General features: G+C 36.4%; 1 protein-coding gene across 1 annotated transcript in view; it reads left to right on the forward strand.

Moving 5' to 3' along the window:
* The window catches only part of LOC140170806 (ADAMTS-like protein 1), a 311,693-nt gene that overhangs the window by 271,629 nt on the left and 26,915 nt on the right, over window positions 1-13,149 (forward strand). Inside the window, 3 exon segments of the mRNA XM_072194025.1 lie at window positions 2,616-2,742; window positions 11,671-11,872; window positions 12,605-12,752. Of these exon segments, the coding sequence (XP_072050126.1) occupies window positions 2,616-2,742; window positions 11,671-11,872; window positions 12,605-12,752 (477 nt within the window).

A 13,149-nucleotide genomic window follows, 5' to 3' on the forward strand; every position in this document is an offset into this window, starting at 1 on the left:
CTCACCAGAAGCATCACAGACTATTAATTGAAATCCTGTACTTTGTCTACTTTCTTTAACATACAAAATATAGCCATACTGGTCAACTATATCACTTTTATTGTGGGTCTATTTTTTGGCGTAGTGGCAAAAGCCTTACAATTCCTGCCGATTACGAGCTGATCAAAGTATAGAGTTATATTGCTTTAGGTTAATGATAGGATTTCATTTCTTCAAGTCACAATTTTGTCAAACAAACATGAATTCCCAAGACCACTTGTGAAAAAACGGTCAAAGTAAAGGTTGTAACAGGGCAAAAAGTTATTATTATTTAAGGCTTGTATGACCAAATCTAAATAGTACAGATTTTTGTAACAATTGGGAGGCACAATACTAATCCAGTCTTAGCAGGCTAGAGGGAGATGGTGTATTACTACTTAGTTAAAGGCCCATTCAGTGATTTGCTCATCCGGACGATCGTAAAAATCATCAAAATTCAGATTTTGGTACCTTTGTAATTGGCATAGATGTGCTAACATAGCCTGCTAGTGGTTCGGTCGAAAGCCGTGTAGGGAGAGCGGGAGTGTTAAGCCCTAGGGGCAGGTTCGCCCACCCTTGTTTCTCAGCACTACGGCTATCGGGAATTTGGTGATGGCAAAATTAGGTGACATAGGTCATTATAAACTTCTCATATTAGCTACGCGACATATAGGGACGTGTTCATCGAACTACAGCCAAAACAAAAAAAATACACCAAAACGTAATTTTTTCTTGCATTAATATTGTTGTATTATCATTGATACATAAATACAGATGGTTTTAATGGAAATCTGTATTGGGAACATATCGGATTTGTTAAAGATTTAATGCAGTTATAAACTCCTTATTCGATTTGTATTTTGCATACCCTGAAGAAAATGCAAAAATGTGCACAAAGAGCACGTTCGCCCTTTTGAGGATGGGGCATGTTCGCCCTATATCTTCCCCGGGCGGACTTACCCCAAACTGGAGGGCGGACTTGCCCCATCAGCGTATTATTCAAATAATTTATAATTATACCATTAAACAAGGCAAAAATACTGAAAAGCATGTTTTTTTAAAGTTATGTGGTATTAGTATTACTCATACCACCGTTAATGTCCTAATCCATAATCTCCCCGAAGTTGTAAACATGATACGTTTAAGCTCACTTTGGACCCCTACATTTTACCCTGACTCGACCCCTGCAACAAAGTTAGTGACTCCCCAGAAGAGAATGAATGCCCTGTATACTCTTGCTAAATGTTTGCATTTAATATGTTATTGTTATTCAATGTTTAAACCTTTTTTTGTGATTAGGGTGAACTTACCCCACCATATGGGCTAACCTGCCCCAATATGGGGCAAGTTCGCCACTTTGCAAAACTTTTTGTTTGCTCTATCCTGTTGCTATTGTAAGGCCTATAGTTCTGGGATTGTGGCTGTATATAGCTAAGACATAGAGCTTTCACATGGGCTAATCAGGTCATCCCTAACCTTAAAATTGACATCGCTAGGCTGATCAGAAAAATATAGGGCGAACACTCCCCGCTCTCCCCTATTTTAGACAAAATAAAGCATTTGCATGATTCTGGACTTTTGATACTGACAGTACAAAAAGTCCGACTCGAGATCGAAAAAGCTCACTCTCCACGTACCAACACGCGTTATGTATTGTTTCTACTACTTATTACATCAGTAGCTACTATTTTAAACAAAATACACAATTTTAACTGTTTTCATATTTGAATTGACCGTTAGTTTGCCTCGGTGACCTTTAATTGGTTATTTTGTTTTCTACTACAAAATTGTAGCTTAAAAGCGTCTGTTTTAAATCAATTTAGACTCTACTTCCCCGTGTTAGAAACACTGGACTAGGAAGTTTTTCCAGTCGATTGGTGGCGCACTGTACGAAAATCTCGATTTTCTCAGAGTTGAAGTAGAAAACCTTTCTAAAACTTCTGTTTTTTAACTAATTTGTCGATGTATTCAGGGGAAAAGTGGTTTAATGAAATTCTGTAGACTTATTCTTTATTTCTAAGCAACTCTGACAAATTTCCATTTTTTTTATGTTCCTGTGAAATCACTGAAAGGGCCTTTAAAAGAAGAAAGATAAGGTCAAAATGGGGTTCTTAAACCTCTAGCTACAGGTGTGATATTGTTGATAAAAATGTTTAATATTTGTAGGGAGTAAAAAATAAGTAAAGTTTTACATTGTAGGACCATATTTTGTTATGAAAATGTAAGACTGTCATAAGTGATGATGAGGGAAGGGGTACCCTCCAAAGTTTCAAAAGTATTAAAAAATGTCCCAACAACCAACAAAATTCTTTAAAAACACAGGGTTTTTTGGTCCAAAAAGTTAACATTTTTGGAAAGAAGGTCCATTTTTCACTAAACCCTGCACAAAAGTCCACTTTTTTTCAAATCCACAGTTCCACACCCCCAAAAGAATTAATGCGTTCGGAGCAGATGATGTTTAAATGCAATCAGTGACTTTTTGTAATGCACAATGATCTAAGTGTTCTAGTCACTAATGACAATCAGCTGAGTTCTAAAATGATAAGATAACACTTTTCATAACTAGTTTTTGTTTTCCATCTTTTCCTTCATAACAGGAGATGAAGTCAGTGTGATCGTCTGTATGAGAGTATCAACAGGACGGCAAGTACCAGATAGCTTCTGTGAAGAGAAAAGACCGGAATTTGAAAGAAGGCGCTGCAATGAAATTACATGTCCACCAAGGTATGAAAGCTAGTTTGTTTGCTTGCTTATTTGTTTGTTTGGTTTTTTGTCACTTTCTTTTTCTGGATCTTTGTTTAGCTGCCATTCTATTCTGAGATATCTCATGCACTCAATCATGGAATCGGGCTGAAGTAAAATGCTCCAGTCTGGTTTAAAAGCTTATAGTATATCCATACCCATTATATATTGCAGAGAAAATAAGCGGAAAAAAACAGTTTTGAGATAAACATGATAAAGATCAAGGAAAATATTGGCTTCAAGTAAACAATCTGACTGATTGTGAGCCTCTGTGGTTCAAAAGAAAGAAAATTCTGTATCCAATCTAAACTGCAACAGTCTAGTGTAGGTCGATCGGCCTGTAGCCAGGATTTTTTGCGGGAGCTGGTGCACAAAATTGCTTTCATCCAAAAAGTGGACTTCACCCTCCCCCTCTAAGAATAGACTTTTCAGGCTATACTCAATTACACTTCAGGTGTGATTACCACCAGTCCACCATTTAAACAAAAAATATCTCGGGGATTTCACTAGAATAATGAGAAAATTACGAGCTTTCGTCTGATACCAAAATCTCAATTTTTTTGAAGAAAATGGGGGATGAGTCTGTCGATCAGGTCAAGGACCTTTAAGTAAAACTTTGCATGTTTCAGGTGTCTATCGCTTATACCATACACACAAAATAACATGAAAAACATTCAGGATGTTTGTAAGTTTATGCTATGTCAGACACAAAACTTAAGGTGGTATTGGATGCATTTTCTAGAAATTAGAAAATGCTTTGAGCATGTTTTAAACAGATTAATTGAGTAGGGTAAAGTACACTGGTCAATATGCCTTTTGTTTAGAACAAATCGGACATACGGTTTCCATAATACATCAATTTATATTTTCTTTGTATCCTATTGTTTTTGTCAATAATCAATATAGTTAATGAGCTAAAAGGATTGGAAAGGCTCATTAATATGTAATTTTTGCCAATATTTTGCTAAAAATCAATGCATAAATGTTCAGGGTACTTTTATTTTGCATACTTTTGCCCTGAAACTTGGTCAAAGTGTTTCTAATATGTTCTAATGTATTATATAGTGAAGCCGCCCTCTAATTTGCATATTTGCATAATTAATGAGCTAATTTGCATAAATGCTAATTAATTATGCAAATATGCAAATTAGGGGCGCTTCACTATATAATACATTAGAACATATTAGAAACACTTTGACCAAGTTTCAGGGCAAAATTATAAAATAAAAGTACCCTAATATTTATGCATGGATTTTAGCAAAATATTGGCAAAAATTATATGTTAATGAGCTTCTCCAGACATTTTAGCTCATTATCTTTATTGATTATTGATAAAAACAATAAGATACAAAGAAAATATAAATTGATATATTTTGAAAACCGTATGTCCGATTGACTCCAAACAAAAGGCATATTGATCAGTGTACTTTGCTCTACTCAAATAATCTGTTTAAAACATGCTTAGAGCACTTTTATAATGCCTCCATAACCACCTTAACATTGAACAAACTATTCCTTGTTAATGCTATGTTTTCTCAATCAATCTTTGTGCATATAGTATCAAAGAAACTGTAGTTCAATCCTTTGTCATTTTTCTGTAGAAAAAAAGAAGTATTTTTCTAGTTTTCCCAGTAGAATTGTTGATGAATAGAAAACTTGCACTTTGGGGATGTTTGTTCACCCTCGCTGTGTTTACTGAATGCAAATGCCATACCCCTGTACACAGGGAGTTTTGTTTTTTCAACTTGATTAGGGTTATTTATTTTGAAATCCATACTCCCCCTGTATGTGGCTTTACTTTTATCTTCCACAACTGGAGTGAGTATTTCAAATGGAAGTTACTCAGTTGTCTATTCTATTTGAAACCCATGCTTCCCTCTGTGGAAGAGGTTAGCTAAATCTTCCACAGGGGGAGTGTGAATTTCAAGTGGAATAGCCCAAATTGCTGGCTGTATAGAATATCGATGTGGCGGAAATACCAAGATGAATTTGAATCAAAATGTTTTGAAAATATGATACGTGACATTTTTGCTTCACAACTAAGCTATTTACTCATGTTCTGAGTTCTTATTCTTGAAATGTGGGACATGTATGGCACAATGACTGATATGTTTTCTACCTCTCATTTGTACAGAGAGTTTCATGATCAGATTTCAAACATTTTATGAATTGCGTGCTTGGGGGGGACCTTCAAAACAGTTTGCACAAAAATGTGCCTCACTGACTTTTGGATGCTGACTTTCTCTATACCTACTTTTTGCTGTTTTTGCAACCCATTAGTCACAAAATTTGCTCTAATTGGGCGCTTTAAGGGCACTTTTGCCCAAATGCACCCAATTAGTCTCCACTGAAAACCCACCCACACAAATATACCAAATTTGATAAATAAGATACCCACGAATATACATTTCTGTTCAAATTGCTGCAAAAAAATGAGCAACTTCTGCATAAAAAAAGTACAAAATCTGCACTTTTTCAAGAATTTTGCCAAATGATTTGAAAAAAAAACCACCATCTCTAAACTAGTTTTCAGAAAATTGGGACACAAAAGTTTTACTAAAAAGCCTGAAAATGCAAATGTTACTAAAACGTGAGTTAACACCTTTGTTTTTTGTAGGAATTGTTCAAAATGAACAAAATTCACAGAAAAAAGCACCCGAACTCTGTCGCACATCCCAGTATGTGTACCTCATCCTCACAGCACGATGCAGTCTTTTCGCACAAGAGAAGTTCACATTGTTACCTCCTAGTGTTGTTACCTTTGACTAATTATCTTGCTCCCAGGGGACCAGTGGCGGTCCCAGGAATGTTTTTTTTTGGGGGTGTATTGGGGGAAAAGTGAATTTCAGGGGAGCAAAATTAACAAATTTTGCCCAAACTTGCTGCAAAAAAGTGGAAATTTTCATAATTGTGGTTTTTTTTACTGGGGGAAAGAGTTCTGACTGCGGGGAAAATTTGCACCCATGTCCACCCCTGGGCACCACCACTGCAAGGGACCCCCGTTTGGGTAACACCAATTGCATAGGATTCATACTCCTTAAACCGAAAGGTGAAACACCATGATTCAAATTTGGATGCCACACAGTTTGGCTATCATTGTCCAGCCAAAGGCATGGTCACAAGTATTATGGTTTCGGGAGTCGGGACCAAGTATGCTCAGCTGAACTACTTGATTTTGAACATCTGTCTGTAATTTCATGCCTAATTAAGGTAACTTTGTAATGATCATCAAATTACTGAATGAGTTGTAAGAATTGCAAGTTTCAAGTCATACATATTCCATACTCTCTTTGTGCTGTAGGGGTAAATCCTGGAGTAAAATGTTCCATTGACATTAACCCTGGCAGAGGCAGATCCTTCTCCTTCCTGGAAAAAAATGAAAAAGCAAATTTGATGATTTGCCGTCCAATTTGGGCAAGCGAAGTGAGTCGAAAAAATTTGAGGAGGCCCCCTTTCAAAAACACTTGCCCACCCCTGAACCCTGGGTAGGTGTAGGCCTATTGTTCCAGAATGCAAAATTGATATGGCCTATTTACTATGTCCCTGTGTGTATATCAACTTATTAGGTTACAGGTAATAAGTACATAACATTACAGAAAATTAGGTCTAGGCAAAAGGCCCTGCAAAAGGCATATGCACAGATGTTCTAAACTGTGGCAATGTGGGATATGTATTTAGTGAAATACATGTTTCTTAGGAGAAGTGTATAGTACTGTAATAGTGCAGAGCCCGGGGGTGGTTCTTCTAAAAAAATTGTATAGAGGTGTGCCACACAGACTTTTGGATGCTGGACAGTTTTAGGGACACTTTTGACCAAATGTGCCCAATTGGGTGCACTGGTCTCCAATGAAAACCCACCCATCGATATACCGAAAAGAACCTCCTCCCCCAAATAGACTGCTAGAATGATATGATTTCAAACAACTCATACAAAATAAGCTTTTATATATATATATATAAGAACGTTAAAACAAACGTAGGAGGTACTTTTATTCGCCTAATTAATAAGCATTTTCCAAGAGGGAGCAAGCTGTTTAAAATATTCAACAAGAACAGCGTGAAAGTAAGTCATAGTTGCATGAGAAATATAGGCGCGATTATGAAATCCCGCATAGCGCACAAATCAGGCGTAGCGCCAATAAGCCACCCGAAAGAGAGTGTAATTGTAGAAAAAGGACAGCTGTCCTCTCAGTGGAAAGTGCTTATCTCAAGCTATAGTTTACAAAGCCACAGTAAACTCAGACAATGAATCAAAGCAATATATTGGATTAGCAGGCGGTACATTTAAGGAAAGGTACAACAACCACACTAAGTCTTTTTCGGCTAGAAAAATACAAAAGGAGACAGAACTATCGAAATATGTTTGGGGCTTAAACACAAAGATGAAAAGTTCAACATCAGTTGGGATATAGTCCAAAAATCCAACACCAAAATGAGAAAATCAGGAATTTGTAACCTTTGTTTAGAAGAAAAAATGGCAATCTTAAACTCAAAAATGAGTAATCCAAGAATCTCGCTCAACAAAAGAAGTGAGCTGATAAGCAAATGTCGTCATAGCCGTGTTAAGAAAAAGTAATGTTTCATATGGTATGTTTAGGCCTATTCATTTTCTCCATAACCTATGTCACCACCTACCGTTGTCAGCGTCATACTTGCGCCAGGTGTGTTTTTTCGGCGCCAGCGTGCAGCGTTGCTGGGTTACGGAGTTTTTGGAAAGGCCTTTGATCATCGTGTTTTCTATTTTTAATTTATTCACCTGAAGATCGCTTTGGCGTGAAACACAGTGTTGTGAAATGTATTAATATCTGTGTCTATTTTTTTTAAATAGCTCTACCATTTATTGGTATCGAGCACTGTATAGCTGTCTGTGATACTTTTACTTTTTACTTCTTAATATTAAGCTCCCTTCCGGTTGAGCACTTTTTTCATCGGCAGCAGATTATCATACACAACAAAAATGGAAACCTTCACGATGAACTATTCCAACAAAAACATACCCATGGCGACGAGTAAAGACTATATCAAGCAACTTCTGGAGAAAGTGGAAAGCGTTATAAAAGCGAATGCGCTGGAAGGCATTCTTCTTTTTAAACCAGGACAACAATGGAGAGACATCACAAAGCGACGACGAAGACATAGAACCTGATCAGTATGGACATTTTGGATTTAGATCAAAACGGACACCGCCGCAAATAGAAGACATGTCAGAGTTCGAGGAAGATATGTTTAAAATGGTGGAAAATATCGAATTTAGACAAGTAAGTGACCAATTTCAAACCAAGCTGAAAGAAGATGTTAGGAAAATAAACTCATCTGATAAGATCTCCGTGCAAGCTGATAAATCAAGAAACATTTATAAAATGGACAATACTGAATATAGCAAACTGTTAACGGAAAACATAACTCAAACGTACAAACTAGCGAAGGACAAAACAGTAACGGAAATTGATCAGGAATTTTGTAGTATTGCCGGAAGTTAAACCTCACAGAAAGAATAGACAAAACTACGCATAAGGAGGCTTTTCGTTTTTAAAGGACCACAAAGACAATTTTGAGACGAATCCAAAATGCAGATTGATTAATCCAACGCGAACTGGGAAAGGCTAGCAAAATAATGTTAGACCGTATCAATGAAGAAATAAGGACAAAATCGAGCGTAAAACAATGGCGGAACACGTCTGCAGTACTAGAATGGTTCAACAGCTTAAACAGCAAAAAGGAACTAACATTTCTCGTCTTCGACGTAGTAGAATTTTACCCGTCTATTTCAGAAAAACTGTTAATGGATGCCTTAAACTGGGCCAAGCGGTTTGTACGTATTTCAGACTTGGAACAGAACACAATCATGCATGCAAGAAAAACTCTCCTGTTCGACGATTTTGGCAGAGCGTGGATCAAAAAAGGTAACGATAACGCGTTTGACGTAGCAATGGGTGCTTACGATGGCGCTAAAATCTGCGAATTAGTAGGTTTGTTTATACTTTATGACCTTGAAACAAACCTTGGAGCGGAAAGCGTGGGACTATACCGCGATGATGGGTTAGCTGTTCTAAGAAAATGTTCGGAAGTGACGCAGACAGAATGCGAAAGAAAATCACAGAAATTTTCAAATCATACGGCTTGCGAATATCAGTTGAAACGAGCCTTAAATCAGTTAATTTTCTAGATGTTAATCTGAATCTTATCAACGGAAGCTACAAGCCGCATAGAAAAGCCGAACAATCCACCTGTATATATCAACACCAGCTCTAACCATCCATCAACAATAATTAGAAATATACCTGCAGCAATCAGTAAGAGAATTTCTACTTTGTCCTCAAGCAAAGAGATTTTCGACCAAGCAGCCGAAACGCACAACGAAGCGTTAAGTTCATGTGGCTATGCTGAAAAAATCCAGTACAGTGAAAAGGAGAACATCAATTCGACGAAACAAGACAATAGCAAAAAGAAGAATAAGAGCAGAAAAAGAAAGGTTATATGGTTTAATCCACCATTTAGTAAGAACGTTAAAACAAACGTAGGAGGTACTTTTATTCGCCTAATTAATAAGCATTTTCCAAGAGGGAGCAAGCTGTTTAAAATATTCAACAAGAACAGCGTGAAAGTAAGTTATAGTTGCATGAGAAATATAGGCGCGATTATGAAATCCATAGCGCACAAATCAGGCGTAAGCGCCGATAAGCCACCCGAAAAAGAGTGTAATTGTAGAAAAAAGGACAGCTGTCCTCTCAGTGGAAAGTGCTTATCTCAAGCTATAGTTTACAAAGCACAGTAAACTCAGACAATGAATCAAAGCAATATATTGGATTAGCAGGCGGTACATTTAAAGAAAGGTACAACAACCACACTAAGTCTTTCCGGCTAGAAAAATACAAAAAGGAGACCGAACTCTCGAAATATGTTTGGGGGCTTAAACACAAAGATGAAAAGTTCAACATCAGTTGGGATATAGTCCAAAAATCCAACACCAAAATGAGAAAATCAGGAATTTGTAACCTTTGTTTAGAAGAAAAAATGGCAATCTTAAAAAAAAAAATGAGTAATCCAAGAATCTCGCTCAACAAAAGAAGTGAGCTGATAAGCAAATGTCGTCATAGCCGTGTTAAGAAAAAGTAATGTTTCATATGGTATGTTTAGGCCTATTCATTTTCTCCATAACCTATGTCACCACCTACCGTTATGCGTCATACTTGCGCCAGGTGTGTTTTTCGGCGCCCAGCGTGCACGCCAGCGTTGCTAGGTTACGGAGTTTTTGGAAAGGCCTTTGATCATCGTGTTTTCTATTTTTAATTTATTCACCTGAAGATCGCTTTGGCGTGAAACACAGTGTTGTGAAATGTATTAATATCTGTGTCTATTTTTTTATAGTTATATATATATATATATATATATATAAAATGCTCAAGCCAGGCTAAAATACCTATTTCAGCTTGCTGGCTTATGCTTTTTAGCTTGACTTGAGAATTTTGTTTGAGCCTGGTACCATCGATCATAGACCCAAACATGTCTTCGAATGGAGCAACCCTGTAAACAAAGAAACAAACAAACATAAATACAGAGACTTACAGCTACTATTAATTTGTGGGTACTAAATTGTACAATTAAACTTTTTTGTTACTGGGACTTGATTTCAAAAATTCCAAGAATTCAAATAAACTAGTGAAAATGCAAAAATTGACTTTGATTGCTTTTAAAAAACAATGTGATAAAGTAGTGCTATTTCATCACATTTTTAAACCTGTTTACCCATGTACGTCTCTTATTTGAATTTAACAGACATTTTTAGTATTTTCTGTGGACGTATTTATTTTCGCATACAATTATTTTAGTAATCTTGAGTTTTGTGGAAATTGTGTGAGTTGTAATTGTGTACTTTTAACTTTATATGAATAATGTATTTTTGGATGTTATTATTTTTGTGCCCGCACCCCTACTCACAAAATTTGGGGATGTAAACTTGTGTGAAAACAGCCATTTTTACAGTAGTTATTGTGTAGTCTGTCAAAGATTTGTCACTCAACTTGTACCCCATTTAGTAACAGTAGTAACAGTATACCCAATGAGGTGAACCTGTTCACTAGGGCTAATCCAAGTTCAAGCACATGGAATTATGTTACTTGTTTCAAACCATATGGGTAATTTTGAATAAGCTTAGGTTGTTAACCAATTTACTGGATTTTATCCAGTAATTGTGGAATGTTTGTCTTCCCAGTTTATTCTTCTTAATATGATTAATATGATTGTAGACTAGACCTTGTATCAATTGTGGATTCTTACTAAGAAAAGAACTGATGGATATTTTACATAATTATAATACAGTGCATCTATGTGTCTGCTGAATCCCTATACTAACTACTATATAGATATACACCCCCCAACTTCATAACATTAAGAATAACATTATCTATAAAGATTGACTTTTGTGTAAGATTTATAAAAATGACAAATCCATTCACATTTTGAGCCAATCAACAACAAAAATTCATCTAAATGAAAAAGAAGTTCCTAAAATAGAGGGGCAAAGGTCCGCTTTTTTGTAAAAATGTTGAAAATTAGCCCTTTTTTGAAGGAAAAATTTATAAAAAGTTAACTTTTTTATGTAAAAACATTGAAATGGACCCTTTTTGAGGTAAAAAAAAACTCACAAAAGGTCCACTTTTGAATCTGTCCCATCGCCCAAAATAAATCCTGGCTACAGGCCTCCAATTCAGTATGGAAGTTACGTAATGTTACTATGTCAACGGGATCACACTCTTGAGTAATGAACCACGATCGAAACGATCACCACACAAAGTATATGGCACTCGAAGGCATGCCAAAATAGCATGATCCGGTAACCAAGAGAATATATGACAAATTTGATGCTGAATTACACTTTATATTTTGTACTGTGTTCTTTCATATTTTTAGTTGGGCGCCGGATCCATGGGAGCCATGTTCTCGTACCTGCGGAGGAGGCATCCAGACAAGGCGGGTATATTGCGTACAGAGGGCGCCAGAAGGAATGCTAATGAGGATAAGCGAGATGATGTGTGCTGGATCTATTCCTGCATCCCAACAAGCATGTAATATGGAGATGTGCCCACATTGGTTTCCTGGACAATGGTCACCGGTAAGATTTTGATTTGATATCATTTGATTTGGTTCAATTCTGTTAAGGGGGTAATACACCCCTGTGGTAAATTCGTGACTATTTTTTTGCATTTTTCTCAAAAACTAATAACACACTGGTAACAAAAGTTATGTATATTATTGGGGCAAGGAATCAAATTACTACACTGAAATTTCAGTGACTCAAGACAAGCGGTTCAGTATATATGATAGGAAATGAGGTACATTCTAGCGGTACCTCTTTTCTTATCATAAATATCGAACAGCTTGTCTTGGGTCACTGACATTCAGTGTAGTAATTGGATTCCTTGCCCCTATAATATACATAACTTTTGTTACCACTGTGTTATTAGTTTTTGAGAAAAATGCAAAAATAGACACTAATTTATCGAGGTGTGTAGTACCCCCTTAATTTGATTTAATCTGGTTTTTAGATTCTTAATGAATTAGGAAATGGGGCCATAAAAAAATCTGTAAATATGTAACAAATTTAAACAAAATGAAAGCAAGCATTTGAAAAGAGCAAATAAGTTTTTTAATTGGGTGATACCCCTTTAACCCCTACCGCAGCCTATTTCCCAGGGTACCATTTCCCAGACAAGCCCCCAGAAATGTTCAATGCTGCACACATAAGCTTTGGCTACCTCTCCAAAGAATAGGTTGATTTTCAGGAAATAAAATTGTTACCCACTTGCATCTCTTATATAAGTTTGTCGTTTTTCTTTCTGTGCAGTGCTCCGCAACCTGTGGTCATGGAGTGATTACCAGAGATGTCCAGTGTCAAGATAATAGTGGTGAACTAACAATAGGATGTGAGCCTGCTGAGAAACCTACTATGCAAAAAGAATGCATTGTAGGAGTACCCTGTATAAGACAACCAGGTAAAATTCAGACCGCAAAAGAATTTAAGTACCAGTTATTTAAACCCCTGTATATCCTAAAACAAAGACAAATATGTCAAAATTAAAATGAAAATTTTTAATGTTCTATTTAATGGAAAGCACAGCGCTAGTTCTTGTCTGAGAATGCTTTGTGTACAAGTCAATAGAGCATCCAATGATGTAAACTGCAACTTTTGAATTTGCATCTTCCTTGGGATGGATTTGGGATCTTCTTGTCTTCATTTCTTGACCGATTTCAACGAATAAGGTCTTAATTCTGAGCTTAAAGCAGCTATTGGCTGCTGGTTCTAATTATGACACACCTGTCTTTGTTTATAATATACAGAGGTGAAAATGACCGGTACAATAATTCTTTGGCAGTCTGTATTAATACAAT

Source organism: Amphiura filiformis, chromosome 15, assembly GCF_039555335.1.
Source record: "Amphiura filiformis chromosome 15, Afil_fr2py, whole genome shotgun sequence".
Lineage (NCBI taxonomy): Eukaryota > Metazoa > Echinodermata > Ophiuroidea > Amphilepidida > Amphiuridae > Amphiura > Amphiura filiformis.